Genomic DNA, 17,381 nt, shown 5'->3' on the forward strand with positions numbered 1-17,381 from the left:
GAAAAAGGAAGAGTTAAGCTTTTGTTGACTTCTATATGTTATTTTTTCACTCTTTGTCCGAAACTTGCTTAGTCATGGTACAACTTCCATTTAGGCCCGTTCTTCATACAACAACTGATTTTCTACCTTAGGACAAAGCAGCGAATTGTACATTTGTTTTGCTGTATTTTCTTTTTAAATTATATGCGCCTCTTGTTTGTGACAAAGTTGTTCACCTAGAAAGGTATTATCCATTACTTGAGTTTTATTCTGCAGTTTTTTACGATCAAACATTGTCGTCCTGTACATATGTATAGCTCTTTACTATGTATCAAACATTGTCCAGAGTTGAGTCAAAACCATTCCCACACTTCCATTCATATGGAACCCGTATCATCTACTTCTGTAATTGCAAGGTTGATATACACTTATAAATTCAATAGTGGTTCCATTTTAACAAGTTTATTTCTTTACATTATCAATTTCAAGGATTATAATGACTATTTCTGCAGATTGAAGATGTATATGAAACTGTGTATGAGACATGTGGACAATACTGGCCATACATTCATCTCTATATTGTCATTGCGATCATTCTTATGCAAATTACTATGATTGGTCTTTTTGGACTGAAGTCAAAGCCAGCTGCTTCCATATCAACAATTCCACTCCTCTTGTTCACCCTGATGTTTAATGAGTACTGCAAGAAACGATTTCTTCCCACATTCCACCACTACCCTGTCCAGGTATATTACTTATAGTGCTGATTGAGAAGCCTTTAGTGTTTCTAGTCGTTTCTTGTAACACTATGCTTTTATTGTCGCTCTTATGTTACTTGTCCATCTTCCGGCAGCCATAACTTGGCAAGATTTGTTTAGTCTTGTAATAAGCAACTTCTTAATCACCTTTGTGTTATCTCTGTGGTTTGATAAAAGCTGGACTTCTAGACTTTAGATGCATCTCAAATTAAAAACTGCTGTTTCTGGATGGTTCTAAACTTGCTCCAGCTCTTCTTTCTGGATGGCCTTAGCGTATTTTAGTTATTTTAATGATTTCCTATGATTCCATTTCCTTGGTCGGTTGGTCCCATATATAGGAGCGAGAGCCTGAAGGAGATGTACCTTGGTCCATTAGCATGAAATGGTTGCATAGTACTGCGTGTGTCATTGTCTATTCGTTATATTCCAGCTATAACCTGATGATTATATGGATTTGCTTTTTATCAGAATGCCGTAGAAAACGATGAGCTTGATGTGAAGAGCGGGCAGATGGAAGTTAACTACGAGGATGCGATTAATGCATATTGTTCCCCATGTTTGCAGCCTGTAAACTTCCAGCTGGAATCAGAATCGAGCTCGACACAACCATTAGTTTCTTCATTGCCATCTGAGTCGTTCTAGCTTGTTTATTTCCGTCTCCATTCTTCTGAAGTACTACTCGAACAATTAACTACGCACTCTTTTGACATAAGATGTTGAATCATTTCGTCATCAACAATTTTGTCCAGGATCCTTAATTCTCTGTTATCGAGACCAATTGAATATTAAATAGTTTATATGATCACAATAAGCTAGAGATTACTACATTAATTACAATTTATATAATATCCTTCTAAGTCATACATGATGAGAAGGTACTTGATAATATTTGTTTTTCTTTTTTGAAAGTTAGAGGCCCCATCAAATGGTTGAGAGGAAGAGTTGAACTAGTTACCGGAGAGGTGGTCCTTTGGCCCAATGCACGGAATCTTTCAATAATTTTGAGAGAGAAAAACAAAAAAGAACGGGTCATGATCATATATAACACGTACGGTCATATAAAGCTGCATGCATGATTGACTACTGCACCTTAGGCAAATTTTTCTTTTATCTTTTTATTTTTTACATTTTTTTTTAACTTCTTTAAACATTTTTAAGATATATATATACACACACAAATTTTTCAAAGAAAAAAGGTTCTGGGGAAGAAAGCTAAGTAGAATATCTGTAGGGCCGTTTGCCAGTTAATTTTAGCGCATGCAAGTCCTTATTAGCGTTAAGAATGAGAAAAAGAAAAGAAATGCTTCATCACAAAGAAGATTTCTTCGTAGATATAACATGCATTGGACTTCCACGAATGATTAAAGCGATCCCACATCCATTGTGGTCGATGCAAAAGTATTAGTTAGATCTATGATTTCTGCTTTGGAGTTGATAACATCCAAAAACGTAAGTTAGATCAATAACTCCCATGAAAATTTTCTGCTTACCTCTAAGTCAGAAAATCTGAGTGATAGGGAAAGTTTATGGCCCAGCGAGTGTCAGTAATGATTAATTGCAAAATAAAATAAAATAAATGAAAGTGTTGGCTATTTTGGGTCGTCATAATTGACGCTTTTTAGTTTGTTTAAATAGTTACAACTTCCACCAGGATCAATGGATCATAACATGATCATGGACATAAATCATTAACAATCATTCACTCTTCCCTTTCTTCATTGTCTTCACTTTATTACAGTAGAGCTACACTGCTGATACCAGATCAATAATTATTCTAAGGAATGGGTTTCTTGAAGATTGGTTTGTGAATTGGAAAAGGGGTTGGGAGTGGCTTCTTGGGGATTGGAAATGGATGGGGAAGAGGCTTCTTGAAAATGGGTACATGCGGAGGAAGTGAGACTGGAATTGGAGACAAAGGCTTCTTGAAAAAAGGTTTCTTAAATATCGGAATTGGTGGTGGAAGTGGTTTCTTGATGACAGGAAATGGTGGAAGTAATGGTTTCCTAAACACTGGAATAGGCGGTGGAAGTGGTTTCTTATATATTGGTATTTTCGGAGGAAGCGGCTTCTTGAAAATGGGTATTGGTGGTGGGAGTGGCTTCTTAATTTTAAAGATTGGAATTTTCGGAGGAAGTGGCTTCTTGAAAACTGGAATTGGTGGCGGCAATGGCTTCTTGAAAATTGGAATTGGCGGAGGAAGTGGTTTCTTAATAATTGGAATTTTTGGAGGAAACGGCTTGTTGAAAATTGGAATTGGTGGTGGCAATGGCTTCTTAAAAATTGGAATTTTTGGTGGAAGCGGTTTCTTAAAAAATGGAATTGGTGGCGGAAGTGGTTTCTTGAAACCATGAATTGGTGGTGGCAGAATGAATGGTTTCTTGACAAATGGAAATTTTGGTGGAAGAGGCTTTTTGAAAGTTGAAAGTGGGTGTGGATGTAACTTCTTAAAAAACGGTTTCTTAAATGGTGGGAATGGTTTCTTATAAATTGGTGGATGTGGTAGAAAAGGTTTCTTGAATTTCTCTTCTTCTTGGTGGAGATCATCTGCAGCCACTTTGTGTTCTACATTCTGAGGCGTTCCATCACTGTTTACACCGAGTTCTGCACAAACAAATGCACATGATCATCATATGCAAGGATTATAAAAGCAGATGATGTCAATATTAAACCATAATGCACTTGACAACTGAGCATCTTAGCATCTGCAAATTAAATCAAAGCAGCAAAAGGAATTAAGCAACTTAAATAATAGCTGATCAAGCTGTCCTTGACGCATGTGTTACAGAAAGAAGGTACGTACCTGTTGAAGTGGCCTGGACATGGTAGCTCAAAGCAAACAAGCACACCCAGAAGGCCAGAAGAGCCCCCGGCCATGGGGATTTCGTCCTCATAGTGAATCCTGATTATGGCTTTTTGGGTTTAACCTGCAAAAGTTAATTTGCAATCTGCTTCAAGGTCTGGGTTTCATTGAGTTGCAGAGGTCTCTCTCTTATATTGTGAGCATGGTGAAACTGTTTAAGCGGTGCACTTACGCTGCACTAAATAGCGGCTTTTATAGTATATAAGTTTGGGGATGAAAAGTAGTAACCTGCCCACCGGTTTTGCCGCTCAGACGCAAGAAGGATAAAGGACTTGAAAGAGAGGCCCACGGCTAACAAGCATAAGAGAGAACGTTTGCTCTTGGATGCATCCCAAGAATATGCTGTATCCTTGCACCAGGAAAGCTTCAAGTATTCTGCGAAAAGATACGCCAGTTACAGGGTGAGATTATAATCAAGCAAAAGGTAATTCTGATGGTGGCAATAATTACAATTAAATTCTGCACGGGTGGCATGGGCATTTACATTAATGTCTTTTTAACCTATGACATTTTGAGTTTGCCCTTCTTTACATTGAAACTACTACGAAAAAGTGTTGTTCTCTCTCTCTCTCTCTCTCTCTCTCTCTCTCTCTCTCTCTCTCCATATATATATATATAAACTGGGTCCAGTACTTTTATGTATGAATCATGCCATCTCGATGCATTTTATCATTGGTGCAGTATTCTTTCTATCATGGACCACCGACTCTTTCCTGGATTCTGAACTTCTTGTCTTGGTAGTTGGTTAACATGTGTAGCTTTGTCCTGCCTGGAGTCATTTTACTTGCAATAAAAATTAAGCATCTGTTAAAACCCTTACCAGTAAATATCATTGTCCACGATACTCTGGTTAAGCTTAGATGCTTGGGTACTTGATTAGCAGATGCTTAGTTAGGTAGAGCAGAAGTCACCGTACTTCTTGTTTTGTGAAGTAGAAATCCAAATTAATCATCTTCTACACCTGCAACTGTTGTGCCTCTAGCCTGTCCGAAAGTCACACAAAACAATTTTAAAGTGGTTCGGCAACTTGCCTACGTCCACTAGAGCCTCTTTTATAGAATTTGTACAAGATTTACAAAATCTACAAATTCTTATATTTCCCTCACGTCCCTCTTTCTTTCTCTTCTCCCACTGCCTTTGATCTCTCACCGCAGTGAGGATAAAGTTTCTGCAACTGAGCTCTCTCCTATTTATAGGAGAGAGCAGCCTACAACTTACAATTTCGGTGGAGGGATTTACGGAAGAAATGGAGGTGCCTAACAATACAAAAGCAAGAACGGTGCCTAATAAACCAAAGCACCAAACGGTGCATGTGCAGCCCTTCATACTTGGGTTGATTCAACAATCACCCCCTCCACCCAAGTATGCCATATTAGACTGCTTGCAAACTGATTCATTCTTCAAATGAATGCACCTCTTTCTTTGACATGAGAGATTTCTGTTATCGAATACGCTCCAATGCATCTGCAGGTACGTCTTCAAATGGATGTCCAAATGCTTCTCAAAATGCATTAGCATCGTCTACATCCACGGAGCTTGCTAGGAATTTTCTTCAGAGGAGATTTACCAGTGCTCAATTGCACAATCTCAACTCTCTAGGATTCTTCTTTTGCTCGAGTCCATGAGTCCGCACTCATGTACACCTTGAGCAAACTGAGCTTCGCTCTAGGCTCATCCGAGCGAACAATCTGCTTCGCTCTAGCCACATCCGAGCGAACAATCTGAGTAAACTGAGCTTCGCTCTAGGCTCATCCGAGCGAACACCTTGAGCAAACTGAGCTTCGCTCTAGGCTCATCCGAGCAAACAATCTGCTTCGCTCTAGCCACATCCGAGCGAACACCTTGAGCAAACTGAGTTTCGCTCTAGGCTCATCTGAGCGAACAATCTGCTTGGTGCCTTTACAGCTTTCAAACCAGGCTCCATAATCCTACAATCACACCAATCTCCAACTTGGAGACTGGTTCTCAACATGCCGATCTCTATCTCCAGCATGATCCCTTATACAATTTTACAGCTCATGTCTTCAACTTAGAAGACTAACTAAAGTGATGCATAACTTTAGTTCATCACGTACAGTGCCCTTAATCAACACATCTATATATAGGACAACACATCTCCCACTGCACTGGGAATCAATGGTCTCGCACAGACCTTGACACATATCAGAGAACCTGTTGCTAAGGTCTCCATCTCTGATCCGGGTGACTGACCCCTCATCCTGCTACTATCTTCAGTCGCATGTGCCCATCTTGTGTGCAGTCTCCGACTTGCATAATCTCCCTTCTTGCAAGATTTTTCTTCATACCGTAGTTCACTACCTTCATTCAGCAGGATATATTTTAAGGTAGTAACCACCATGGAGGTCTGATTGTCTTGGCAGTTCTTTAGGTGTAGATATCCCTGGAACATCTGACGTTTTGTTCCCATCTCTCACACCTGTACTTCATGTCGTGGTCTAGGGAGATTTCTTTAGAAAAGTAAAACTGGGTTCCTTTTACTTTCTCATCTAATTCACACGACAATTAACCCGAGCCAAGACCAATTAATCATTCGTGACCTTCCAACGCCAAATGCTATTGAGCAACAATAGCAACAATCTTCACCTCAATGAAGATCTTCATAACTTCCGCTATCATGCTTCACCATAAAAGCATATCCACTCAGAATAAACCAATTCCAAGCATTTCACTTCGGCCCATGTCGAAAATAACCTTGCTGAAAACTATGGTGTAACTTCCACGTTTGGCTCTCCTGGAAGTTCATCAGCCATCGACATGAATTTCCACCACACACCCTGCATTAATGCCAAACCAATGCCTGTGTGTAAACTTGTGGACCTGCTAACATTAATACATCCTCTATCATGACAACTCTGGAATTAGCGGGGCATGCCATGAGGATATACATGTCTCTTTTTTCATGGAGAGAGACACAACATTAGCATCAATATCAGTATCTCTATTTACTGACTTGGAGCCACTTGCCGAAACTGCTCCTTGTACTAGCCGTTTCACCAGTCGCTAGTATCACTGTTGACTTCAGGGATTGATTTGCCCTTCAACGCCTTTGAGAAAACACTACTGAATGACTGCTGTCTTCAAGCTGTCTTTAACAACATTGTGCACTGCAAGAAATGCAACGCCATGTATTTCTTCAGTCACCATATTCACAGCATCATTCTCAATTTTCTCCTGATTTTAGCAGTCTCTTGTGGCCTGTCTTGCCACAATTTCTAGCGAGTTATCTGTTGTCCAGATCTTGACTTGCCTCTGTCCTTACTATCAACATTCAGGACCAACAACTCGAGATCTTGCCAGAATCTCTTCTGCGCACCTCCTCATCCAGGATAAGATCTCTTACATTGAGAAACTTCAACTTCGACTTCTTTGCAGAATTACTCATAGTCATTCTCATCACCTCCCAACCTTTTGACCACAACGCCAAATGCTATTGGGCAACAATAGTACCTTCTGCCTTTTCTGAAATTGAACTATTTCTTCATGACATTGCTTTAATGAATTTACCGTAGAAATGAATAGTACCTCACTAAGTCAGTTCCCAGGAAAGATTGGAGGGTCACAATGGACACACTTAAAATTTCCAATCTCCTAGACAGAACCTCCTTAGACTGTACGTATCCACACTGCCACACCAAAGCTTCATCTGCACTTTGTTATTTGCAACTGACTTTTCAAAGAAAGCCACAATGAGATCCGATGCGGTTCTCTTCTTAATAACAATATGCTTCATGAGTTGTATGACTACCAAAACCTGCCGATATAACAGGTTAATCAGCATCGTCCAATGATCTGAAATTTGCTCCTCAAACTTCACGATCCCAACTGGCTTAAATTAAGCCCAAACGAACTGAGTCTATCTCGACTCCAACTGGCTACGATCAAGCCCACAGCAAATGAGTCCGTCATGACTCCAACTGGCTACGATCAAGCCCACAGCAAATGAGTCCGTCATGACTCCGACTGGCTACGATCAAGCCTACAACTGATCTGCAACACGTGGACGGTTCAGATCAAATGTACCGATGGCGAATCTCAACATTCCCACCATACCGATGAGTCCGGAATGATCCAAATAGTTTGTCAGCACTATTTGATCATTGCAATGGAACTCCAACTGGCTATGATCAAGCCCACAACTGATCTGCAACACCTCGTCAGTTCAGATCGACAGTACCGATGGCGAATCTCCACATTCCCACCGTACAGATGAGTTCGGAATGATCCAAATAGTTTGTCAGCACTATTTGATCATCACAATTAAACTCCAACCGGCGTAGATCTAGCCCAAAATGATCTGCAACACCTCAACAGTTCAGATCGACTGTACCGATGGCGAATCTCAACATTCCCACTGTGACGCTCCCAAATTCCATTTGGGATTGGACGGACATTTGAAGCGTCGAGACATGTAACACAAGGTTACCTGCCCCCGTTCATGACATATAAGATGCAATGTTCCTAACATGCATCTAACATTATGCAATATTCGCAGCGGATAAATTATTTCTTTAGCAATACTATGCACCAAATTGAAAATATCTCAAATGCTTAAAACATACTTGATATATAAAAACTCATTGAACAACTAAGATCATAACACTAGTCCAAAATGATTATGATCCAAAAAGTACTGGAGATGCAACTCTATCGTACAAGTAGTAATTTACATTAACTACTATATTAACATTGACGTCGCATCGTCGCTCAGTCAACTGTGTCTAGTTGGTCAGCTCCTGATTCTCCTTCAGGTCCTGTAACAAAATCTACCATTCGGGGGGAATGGTAGTTGGGACTACCACAGTGAGATTTGATTACAAATCTCAGCAAGTTAACAAAAAACTTCCACACAGGCTAATGATGCATGGATGACAGTAAAAGCATAAATGCATAATCAAATTCATAAGTAATTAAAACATAACTTGGCATACAACATAACATAATTGACATAACTTAAATTGAAACATGAACTGAACTTGACTTGACATGAACTTGATCTGAAACTTGACTTATCATGAACTTGTTCTGAAACTTGACTTAACATGAAAAATACATACTCCACAGTTGTTGTGGCCCCATGTATTCTACGTGTAAATACATACTCCACAGTTGTTGTGGCCCCATGTATTTTATACAAACTTGACTTAACATGAAAAATACATACTCCACAGTTGTTGTGGCCCCATGTATTTTACACAAACTTGACTTAACATGAAAAATACATACTCCACAGTTGTTGTGGCCCCATGTATTCTACGTGTAAATACATACTCCACAGTTGTTGTGGCCCCATGCATTCTACACATCACAATGCAGTTAAATACATACTCCACAGTTGTTGTGGCCCCATGTATTCTACATAAACTTGACTTAACATGAAAAATACATACTCCACAGTTGTTGTGGCCCCATGTATTCTACGTGTAAATACATACTCCACAGTTGTTGTGGCCCCATGCATTCTACACATCACAATGCAGTTAAATACATACTTCACAGTTGTTGTGGCCCCATGTATTCTACATAAACTTGACTTAACATGAAAAATACATACTCTACAGTTGTTGTGGCCCCATGTATTCTACGTGTAAATACATACTCCACAGTTGTTGTGGCCCCATGTATTCTACACAAACTTGACTTAACATAACTTGAAATACATGACCAACTTGAGATAAAAACATTTCGTAACATGGCATAACATATAATAGACCACATATTTAACATGACATACTTGTAACAATGAATATTACATGACTTGACATACATGTAATAGATGGCATACTTAGCATGACGTACTTGTAACGTACAATAATACATGACAGAATATATTATGTAACAGATAAAAACTGATGACATAATAAATTCTGTATAATAGACAATTACATGCTAACTTGGCATGGCATGACATATATAATAACACATATACATATACTGTAGTTCTTTTACTTAGCACACATACACAGTAGACTGCTAGTGAGTTAAAAGCTAACTTACCTCGATCTCCGCGTTTCTTATAAAACTTCAAATGCGATAACGAGGAACTGTAATTAGTGATTCTACAAGTTAGAACTAAATCACTAATAATTTGCAATATGGAAAATACTAACTTAAATAGTAAAATTTTCATTTTACTCTCTACATGTGGGAAAATGACCGTTTTACCCATAACTTAAGGATTTTGCATACTAATTCCAAAAGTTACTAAAATTTACATTCATCATGTAAATTTTATCCTAAACTTAAATATCAACTCAGAAAAATTTAAAACAAAACACAACTATGAAGAACACACTATGGTCGAAACATCCATAGGCCATTTTCCTTTATTTTTGTTGCAATTCCTTCCAACTTCAAAACTCATGCTTAAACCAAAATTTTGCAACAAACATCTTCCAATCCTAAGTTCAAAACCATACTTAAAACATTCATTTAGAAAAAGCTAATAATCAACACCAAACTTTTTTGTAAAAAGATCCAAGCACTTGAATCACAAGTTTTGACCTTAAATCAAAACATCTCCAAGAGTTTCAAAAATCAAATCTTACTTCTAACATATTCATAATATCATCCTAACATCAACCATGCTTTAAATCATCAAACCAAATTCACCAAAATCACAAAATAACATTTGGAGTTTTTGGTTTTACACTTAGTCCAAAAACAAAAACTTTTTCCTCAACTAGTTTTGATAAATCTCTTGATCTATGACTTATAAATATATGATCTTCAAACCAAACCATCACATGGTTTAAAAAGATGTCATAAAACATATATAAGCTTCTAATTCAAGATCACATGGTTAGAAATTAACCAAAACATAAATTTGGCCAAGAATATCCACACTTTGGCTTATTTGAATATCTCTTTACATAAAATTTCATATCTTTGAAACTAACATCAAATATCTTCAAAATAATAATATAACATGTATATAAGATACTTAGGATCCTCCAATAAAATTATTAAAGTCATTAGAATAGGTTTAGACCACCAAAGAGTTAAACTTTCTCAAAACAGAAACTGTTTTTCCTATTCCAGTTTCTAAGTTTCTAAATCTAAGAACATCTTTCATCAAAACCTTTAATCATGCAAAAATCCTCAACCAATAGTCATATATACATGTTAACAATACTCCATAAAAATTTCTGACCAATATCTATCCATTAGTTTGGTCAAAAACTCCAAACTATAACATATTCTCCAGTTTATCTCCCAGAATGACCTTTCTATAGTTTACACAATATTTTACTGACCAAATGATCTTCAAATGGGGCAAATAATATAGCCATGTAAACTAGACTCAAAAAGGAACAACTTATATGAAGGAGACTTTATGATAAAACACTTACAACAGCTTCGAAATTGGCGTGCAAAATACCTCCTAAAAGCTGTCCGAGAGAGAGTGTTTGATATTCTTTCAATGGAAAGTGTAAATGAAGATAATTTCGTGGGGAGAGGTGGCTGGAGATAATTATGGATGAGATATGGAAGAGATGAGGCTGGAGTTGAGAGTTGAGTGTAGTTTTCTCCTACCCAAAATATCTATAAAAGATTATCTCATAATATTCTATTCAATAGTATCTACAAAAAATCAACTTAAGATATTTTTATCTAATAATATCTATAAAAATCAACTCAAAATATTTTTACCCAATAATATTCATGAAAATTACCTCAAGATATTTCTTTTTATCCAATAATATCTACAGTTTTTGAACAGACGTTTTGTCCGAAAATATGAAAAAATGTTATTGCGCCATAAGACTTTAAATAGCCCTCCGAGTCTAATGGCACAAACCATAATACATTTTGACACTTCTAACTATCTCCAATAATCAAAAACACATTTCTGATACCATAGTAAATAATAACACTAACTATGTAGTTAGACAAAAACCTATACGATTAATGGATTTGTGAAAACTTATGGAGTTTTCACGAGGTTCCTAAAGTTAATAGAAATTTCACAATTGAATTTCTAGCGGGCTGTTACACCCACCGTACGGATGAGTCCGGAATGATCCAAATAGTTAGAAACCACTATTTGATCGTTGAAATCGGACTCCGAATGGCCTAGATCTAGCCCAACAAAGATCTGAAAATCAGACGGTTCAGATCTGTCTGGCGCGTGGGATGCACGCGCCGGTGTAGGGCGTCTGGGGGCGCGTGGCGCGTGGAATACACGCGCTGCAGTGCAGTGTGCGCGTGGGGGACGCGTGAGGCGCGTGTTTTTCACGCGCTGAACCTCTGTAGGGCGCGTGGGGGCGTGTCTTTCACACGTCTTCTTCCTCTGGAGCGCGTGGGGGCGTGTGGCGCGTGAGGTCCAGTCGTCTTCAACCTCCGATGCGCGTGGGGGCGCGTGGATTGCAGCAGATGCACGCGCCGATCTTCTAGGGGCGCGTGTAGGCTCCTCCGACTTCCGTTTTCGATTCCGTTTGCGGCAACAGATTCGTCTCGACGCAAGGAACATCCTGGAGTTGTCAAAAATTGATTTTGAGCAACTTGAATTTTCAGACAGCTCGAACCAGAGCTCTGATACCATTTGTTGTGCCTCTAGCCTGTCCGAAAGTCACACAAAACAATTTTAAAGTGGTTCGGCAACTTGCCTACATCCACTGGAGCCTCTTTTATAGAATTTGTACAAGATTTACAAAATCTACAAATTCTCATATTTCCCTCACGTCCCTCTTTCTTTCTCTTCTCCCACTGCCTTTGATCTCTCACCGCAGTGAGGATAAAGTTTCTGCAACTGAGCTCTCTCCTATTTATAGGAGAGAGCAGCCTACAAATTACAATTTCGGTGGAGGGATTTACGGAAGAAATGGAGGTGCCTAACAATACAAAAGCAAGAACGGTGCCTAATAAACCAAAGCACCAAACGGTGCATGTGCAGCCCTTCATACTTGGGTTGATTCAACAGCAACTTGTAAAAAAATCATCTTCTACATCTGCTATCATTAAATTCGTTGTCCAGGATCTTAAGGTTTGGCTATGTTTGGTACTTGTGGATTCCTTGGTAAGCACAAAATCACTAGGTAGGAGTCTTGATATATCTTTCTTTCACGACATTCTCAATTGGCCTAGTGGGAAGTTGGGAGAACCCCTGGTTGGACACAAGGTGTTCTCTCTTTGCTACGCATGCATTTATGTATATTCGAGTCACTTGAGTAAAGCATGTAGGGGAGCTTGAGCTTGATAGAGGTATACGATAGACTTGGGAAACAAAGGTTTTACTTAGGTAATTGTGCAGCTATAGGGTGGGTTTCATGTAGCCTGAAGAGCCTTTCTTAGAGTCAGTAACAGGAGAGTGAATAGGCTAAACCAATCCATCACGAGTTGTCTATTTGAATAAACTGATCAAATCAGCGGCACCATAGCTATTGAAGGACCTCTCGTTATATCTATGTTGTAAACGTTCATGTGGCAAATTCCATACATACTGTTACGAGGTCCTGGATGCAAACTGAGACAACTCTGGGATAATTTGCATTTTTGGATTTTTTGAAGATACATAAATTTACATGTCCTTAGTGTTGGAAAACCCCCCAAGTGTGAAATGAAATTTGCATGTGCAGCTACCTACCCACCCAACCACCCACTCTACCGTAATTCTACAGCAAATATTGACCAAGAGAGCTCTTGATCAAGCTGCACCGAAAGAAGACTTGAAAATTGCATGTGTCTTGTCCCCCATGGTTCTCCTATAAAAGGAGATGAATTCTGAAGATGAAAATCATCCTCACTAAGGTGAGAGATCGGGCAGAGGGTTGAGGGCGAAATTTGGATTCTGGGAAAACTCAGAACGGTGTGCCATTTGAGAGATAGAGAGATTGTTCATGAGTGTTTGTAATTTTATACAAACATATTGAAAATATTGAATTTCCGCTTCAGTGGACGTAGGCAAGTTGCCGAACCACTTAAATATTGTTTCTCTATCATCTTGTGTGATTTTTGGACAGGCCGGAGGCACAACACTTAGTTCTTCCATTTTTGTAGGAGTTACCTGTTGCCTTCGTTATATTCAAGTCTCGGTGGGGTGCTGCACTAGCTGCCCAATCTCAGCAGCACCCGCATCCACTTCTATGGATCACTTCTAGGGATGTATCCTGGAGAAATTTGGTGATTTCCTATAGAATATTGTGGCTTTACAAAATCGGGGTTGTTCTTGCAGCATCACTTCTTACGATTTTCTTTGCTATCCCAGTCACTGCTGTTCAAGGAATTGCCAGATTTGAGAAACTAAAGAAATGGTTTCCTCCAGCTATGGCTGTACAGTTGATGTAAGGAACTTTGCTCTTGCTCTGCTCCTAGTTAGAGACGGTTGATGTAAGAGCTCCATTCTTGCTCCATTCCTTCTGGGGATGAGTAGTGTTAGTGGAATCTTTTCTGCTTATGACTTGACACCTCAATCCCTTCGTCTACAACTAACTCGGTACTTTAATGAAAATTTTCCAAACTTCACTATGGGCATGACGACATCATAAAATTTAAGAACCTAAAATTAGTACAGTCGATAAATCTTTGTGAACTAGGAGTTGATGCATGCATGATGTAAAATTAGGGTGTTTGTCCCTGTTGCTTGATACACATAAGAGATCCACTGGGAACTAGATTGAGCCTTTTCGTTTCATTTTTAAAATATTTTGTTCCTTTTTACGTTATTATCTTTGGAGCACTTTGATTTCATTGGCATTTTAAAATTTATGTCACACTTAAGATGAGCTGGTGTATAAACTTTCTCATAGCCACAACACATGCACATGCCCAACCCCTCTCTGTCCATTGAATTACTGAAAATTAGTTTCTTAAGAGTTTCCCTATTCATCCAAACTTTTGAATCCCTGATCTTTTGAACTCTTGAACTTCTTGTCCTTGCATATCCTATTGCTATTCCACTTTCAATTGCCAACCTTCTTTTTCATCATCCTATTCTTTCTTTTTGTATTTGACTGCATACACTAGATTTTGAAGAAAATTTAAAATAGAATAAACATGCAAGGATATAATGATGTGTGTGATATAATGAAACTTTCATTTCTGTGTGTGATATAATGATGTTTGCTGACTTTGAAATCGGATAAATATCCTCCTCTGATGCATTAATTATCAACAGACCAGGCTTAAGCTCTATCTTCACAGGGTATCTTTCTAGTGTCATTCTCAAAGGTTTTATATACATTGTCCCCTTTGCAATGCTTGGGATGGCTAAAGCATCAGGTTGTATTTCAAAGAGCAAAGAAGAGATTAAAGCTTGCAACATGGTTTTCTATTTTCTTGTGGGAAATGTTTTCTTTTTGAGCATGTTGTCAGGGTCCTTACTAGATGAAATCGGAGAATCTTTTACTCACCCCAAGGATTTTCCTAGTCATCTGGCTAGTGCTGTCTCTGCTCAAGTAAGCTGTTAACGTTTATTCATATTGCTGGCTCTTTTTAATATTCTTTATATTATTACATAAATTTCTTTTTCAAAAGCTTTTATAGAAGGGGCATCATTAAAATGATAATTTTCTTTACATTCAAAAGAAATTGTGTATAAGATTGGAAGCTCTGGAAAGTTATTTCCAACTATTCAGCAGTTTTAAGTTTGCAATAGATTTTTTCTTATACCCGTTTTACAGCTAATATATTGTGTTTCAGGCAAATTTCTTCATGGCATACATCTTAACAGATGGGCTTTCAAGGTTTTCTTTGGAGATTCTTCAGCCTGGCTTACTCTTTTGGGATGTTATAAAATCGAAAACATTTGGCCGTAGGAAGAAGAAAAATCCTTGTCTTTATTTGCTACCCTACTTTAGGATTATTCCTATGGTCTCGTTGTCAGTACTGATTGGTACAGTATATGCAGTTGTGGCACCATTGCTGCTCCCATTTCTTATTGGCTACTTCTCTCTAGGATATGTTGTTTACGTCAACCAGGTTGAATTTCTCACCCGACTCTTATCAACCAAGTGTATCTGTTTACATGTAATTGGATGCTTCCATGGACTACTCTTTCCCTATCAAGCTGTGTTATTACTTAAACGATGTCAAGGTGATCGTCATTAGAACCTAAGCAAACATAAAATGGGGAAAGAAAAAGGAAGAGGAAAGCTTTTGTTGACTTTTATATGTTATTTTTTCACTATTCGTCTGAAACTTGCTTAGTCATGGTACAACTTCTATTTCTTTTTAAATGATATGGGCCTCTTGTTTGTGACAAAGTTTGTTCACCTAAAAAGGCATTATCCATTACTTTAGTTTTATTCTGCAGTTTTTTACGATCAAATATTTATTACTCTAGAAAGCATTAGTGTTGGGATGCCATTTCAGTGACTATGGCAACTCTCGCCTTTTAATTTTCAGGTGCCACTCTGCCCATTTTTCTCCTCCTCCATTTCTCTCTTTTTTGCTGAAAAAACAAAGATCCCTGTGAACCAAGTTACCATTATATTGCGGATGTAAAATATATCTTATTTCTTGTTCAGCATTCTGTACAGATAATTGTCATCCTTTACTATGTATAGCTCTTTACTATGTATCAAACATTGTCCTGAGTTGAGTCAAAACCATTCCCACACTTCCATTCATATGGAACCCGTATCATCTACTCCTGTCATTGCAAGGATTGATATATACTTATAAATTCAATAATGGTTCCATTTTAACAAGTTTATTTCCTTACATTATCAATTTCAAGGATTATAATGACTATTTCTGCAGATTGAAGATGTATATGAAACTGTGTATGAGACATGTGGACAATACTGGCCATACATTCATCTCTATATTGTCATTGCGATCATTCTTATGCAAATTACTATGATTGGTCTTTTTGGACTGAATTCAAAGCCAGCTCCTTCCATATCAACAATTCCACTTCTCTTGTTCACCCTGATGTAATGAGTACTGCAAGAAACGATTTCTTCCCACATTCCACCACTACCCTGTCCAGGTATATTACTTATAGGGCTGGTTGAGAAGCCTTTAGTGTTTCTAGTCGTTTCTTGTAACACTATGCTTTTATTGTCGCTCTTATGTAACAAGATTTGTCTAGTCTTGTAATGAGCAACTTCTTAATCACCTTTGTGTTATCTCTGTGGTTGGATAAAAGCTGGACTTCTAGACTTTAGATGCATCTCAAATTAAAAACTGTTGTTTCTGGATGGTTCTATACTTGCTCCAGCTCTTCTTTCGGGATGGCCTTAGCGTATTTTAGTTATTTTAATGACTTCCTATGATTCCATTTCCTTGGTGGGTTGGTCCCATATATAGGAGCGAGAGCCTGAAGGAGATGTACCTTGGTCCATTAGCATGAAATGGTTGCATAGTACTGCGTGTGTGTCATTGTCTATTCGTTATATTCCAGCTATAACCTGATGATTATATGGATTTGCTTTTTATCAGAATGCCGTAGAAAACGATGAGCTTGATGTGAAGAGCGGGCAGATGGAAGTTAACTACGAGGATGCGATTAATGCATATTGTTCCCCATGTTTGCAGCCTGTAAACTTCCAGCTGGAATCAGAATCGAGCTCGACACAACCATTAGTTTCTTCATTGCCATCTGAGTCGTTCTAGCTTGTTTATTTCCGTCTCCATTCTCCTGAAGTACTACTCGAACAATTAACTACGCACTCTTTTGACATAAGATGTTGAATCATTTCGTCATCAACAATTTTGTCCAGGATCCTTAATTCTCTGTTATCGAGACCAATTGAATATTAAATAGTTTATATGATCACAATAAGCTAGAGATTACTACATTAATTACAATTTATATAATA

General features: G+C 38.2%; 2 protein-coding genes and 1 pseudogene across 2 annotated transcripts; 2 read left to right on the forward strand and 1 right to left on the reverse strand.

Moving 5' to 3' along the window:
• LOC122292123 overlaps positions 1–1,548 on the forward strand; it is a 30,232-nt pseudogene extending 28,684 nt beyond the window's left edge.
• Positions 1,549–2,305: 757 nt separating this feature from the next.
• LOC122291527 (proline-rich protein 4-like) lies at positions 2,306–3,721 on the reverse strand. The gene is made up of 2 exons (XM_043099292.1): positions 3,538–3,721; positions 2,306–3,338 (listed from the first exon to the last, which is right to left on the reverse strand). The coding sequence occupies exons 1-2, from the start codon at positions 3,626–3,628 to the stop codon at positions 2,512–2,514; spliced, it is 918 nt and encodes a 305-aa protein (XP_042955226.1). The 5' UTR covers positions 3,629–3,721; the 3' UTR covers positions 2,306–2,511.
• Positions 3,722–12,439: 8,718 nt separating this feature from the next.
• Positions 12,440–17,344, forward strand: LOC122292124 (CSC1-like protein At3g54510). Its single transcript, XM_043100347.1, is given in 8 exon segments — positions 12,440–12,445; positions 12,593–12,736; positions 13,615–13,898; positions 14,732–15,011; positions 15,256–15,534; positions 16,318–16,493; positions 16,495–16,549; positions 17,002–17,344. Coding segments are annotated over 8 exon segments (1,398 nt in total). The 3' UTR covers positions 17,176–17,344.
• The last annotated feature ends 37 nt before the right edge of the window (positions 17,345–17,381 follow it).

The sequence above is a fragment of the Carya illinoinensis genome, chromosome 13 (assembly GCF_018687715.1).
Source record: "Carya illinoinensis cultivar Pawnee chromosome 13, C.illinoinensisPawnee_v1, whole genome shotgun sequence".
Classification (NCBI taxonomy): Eukaryota; Viridiplantae; Streptophyta; class Magnoliopsida; order Fagales; family Juglandaceae; genus Carya; species Carya illinoinensis.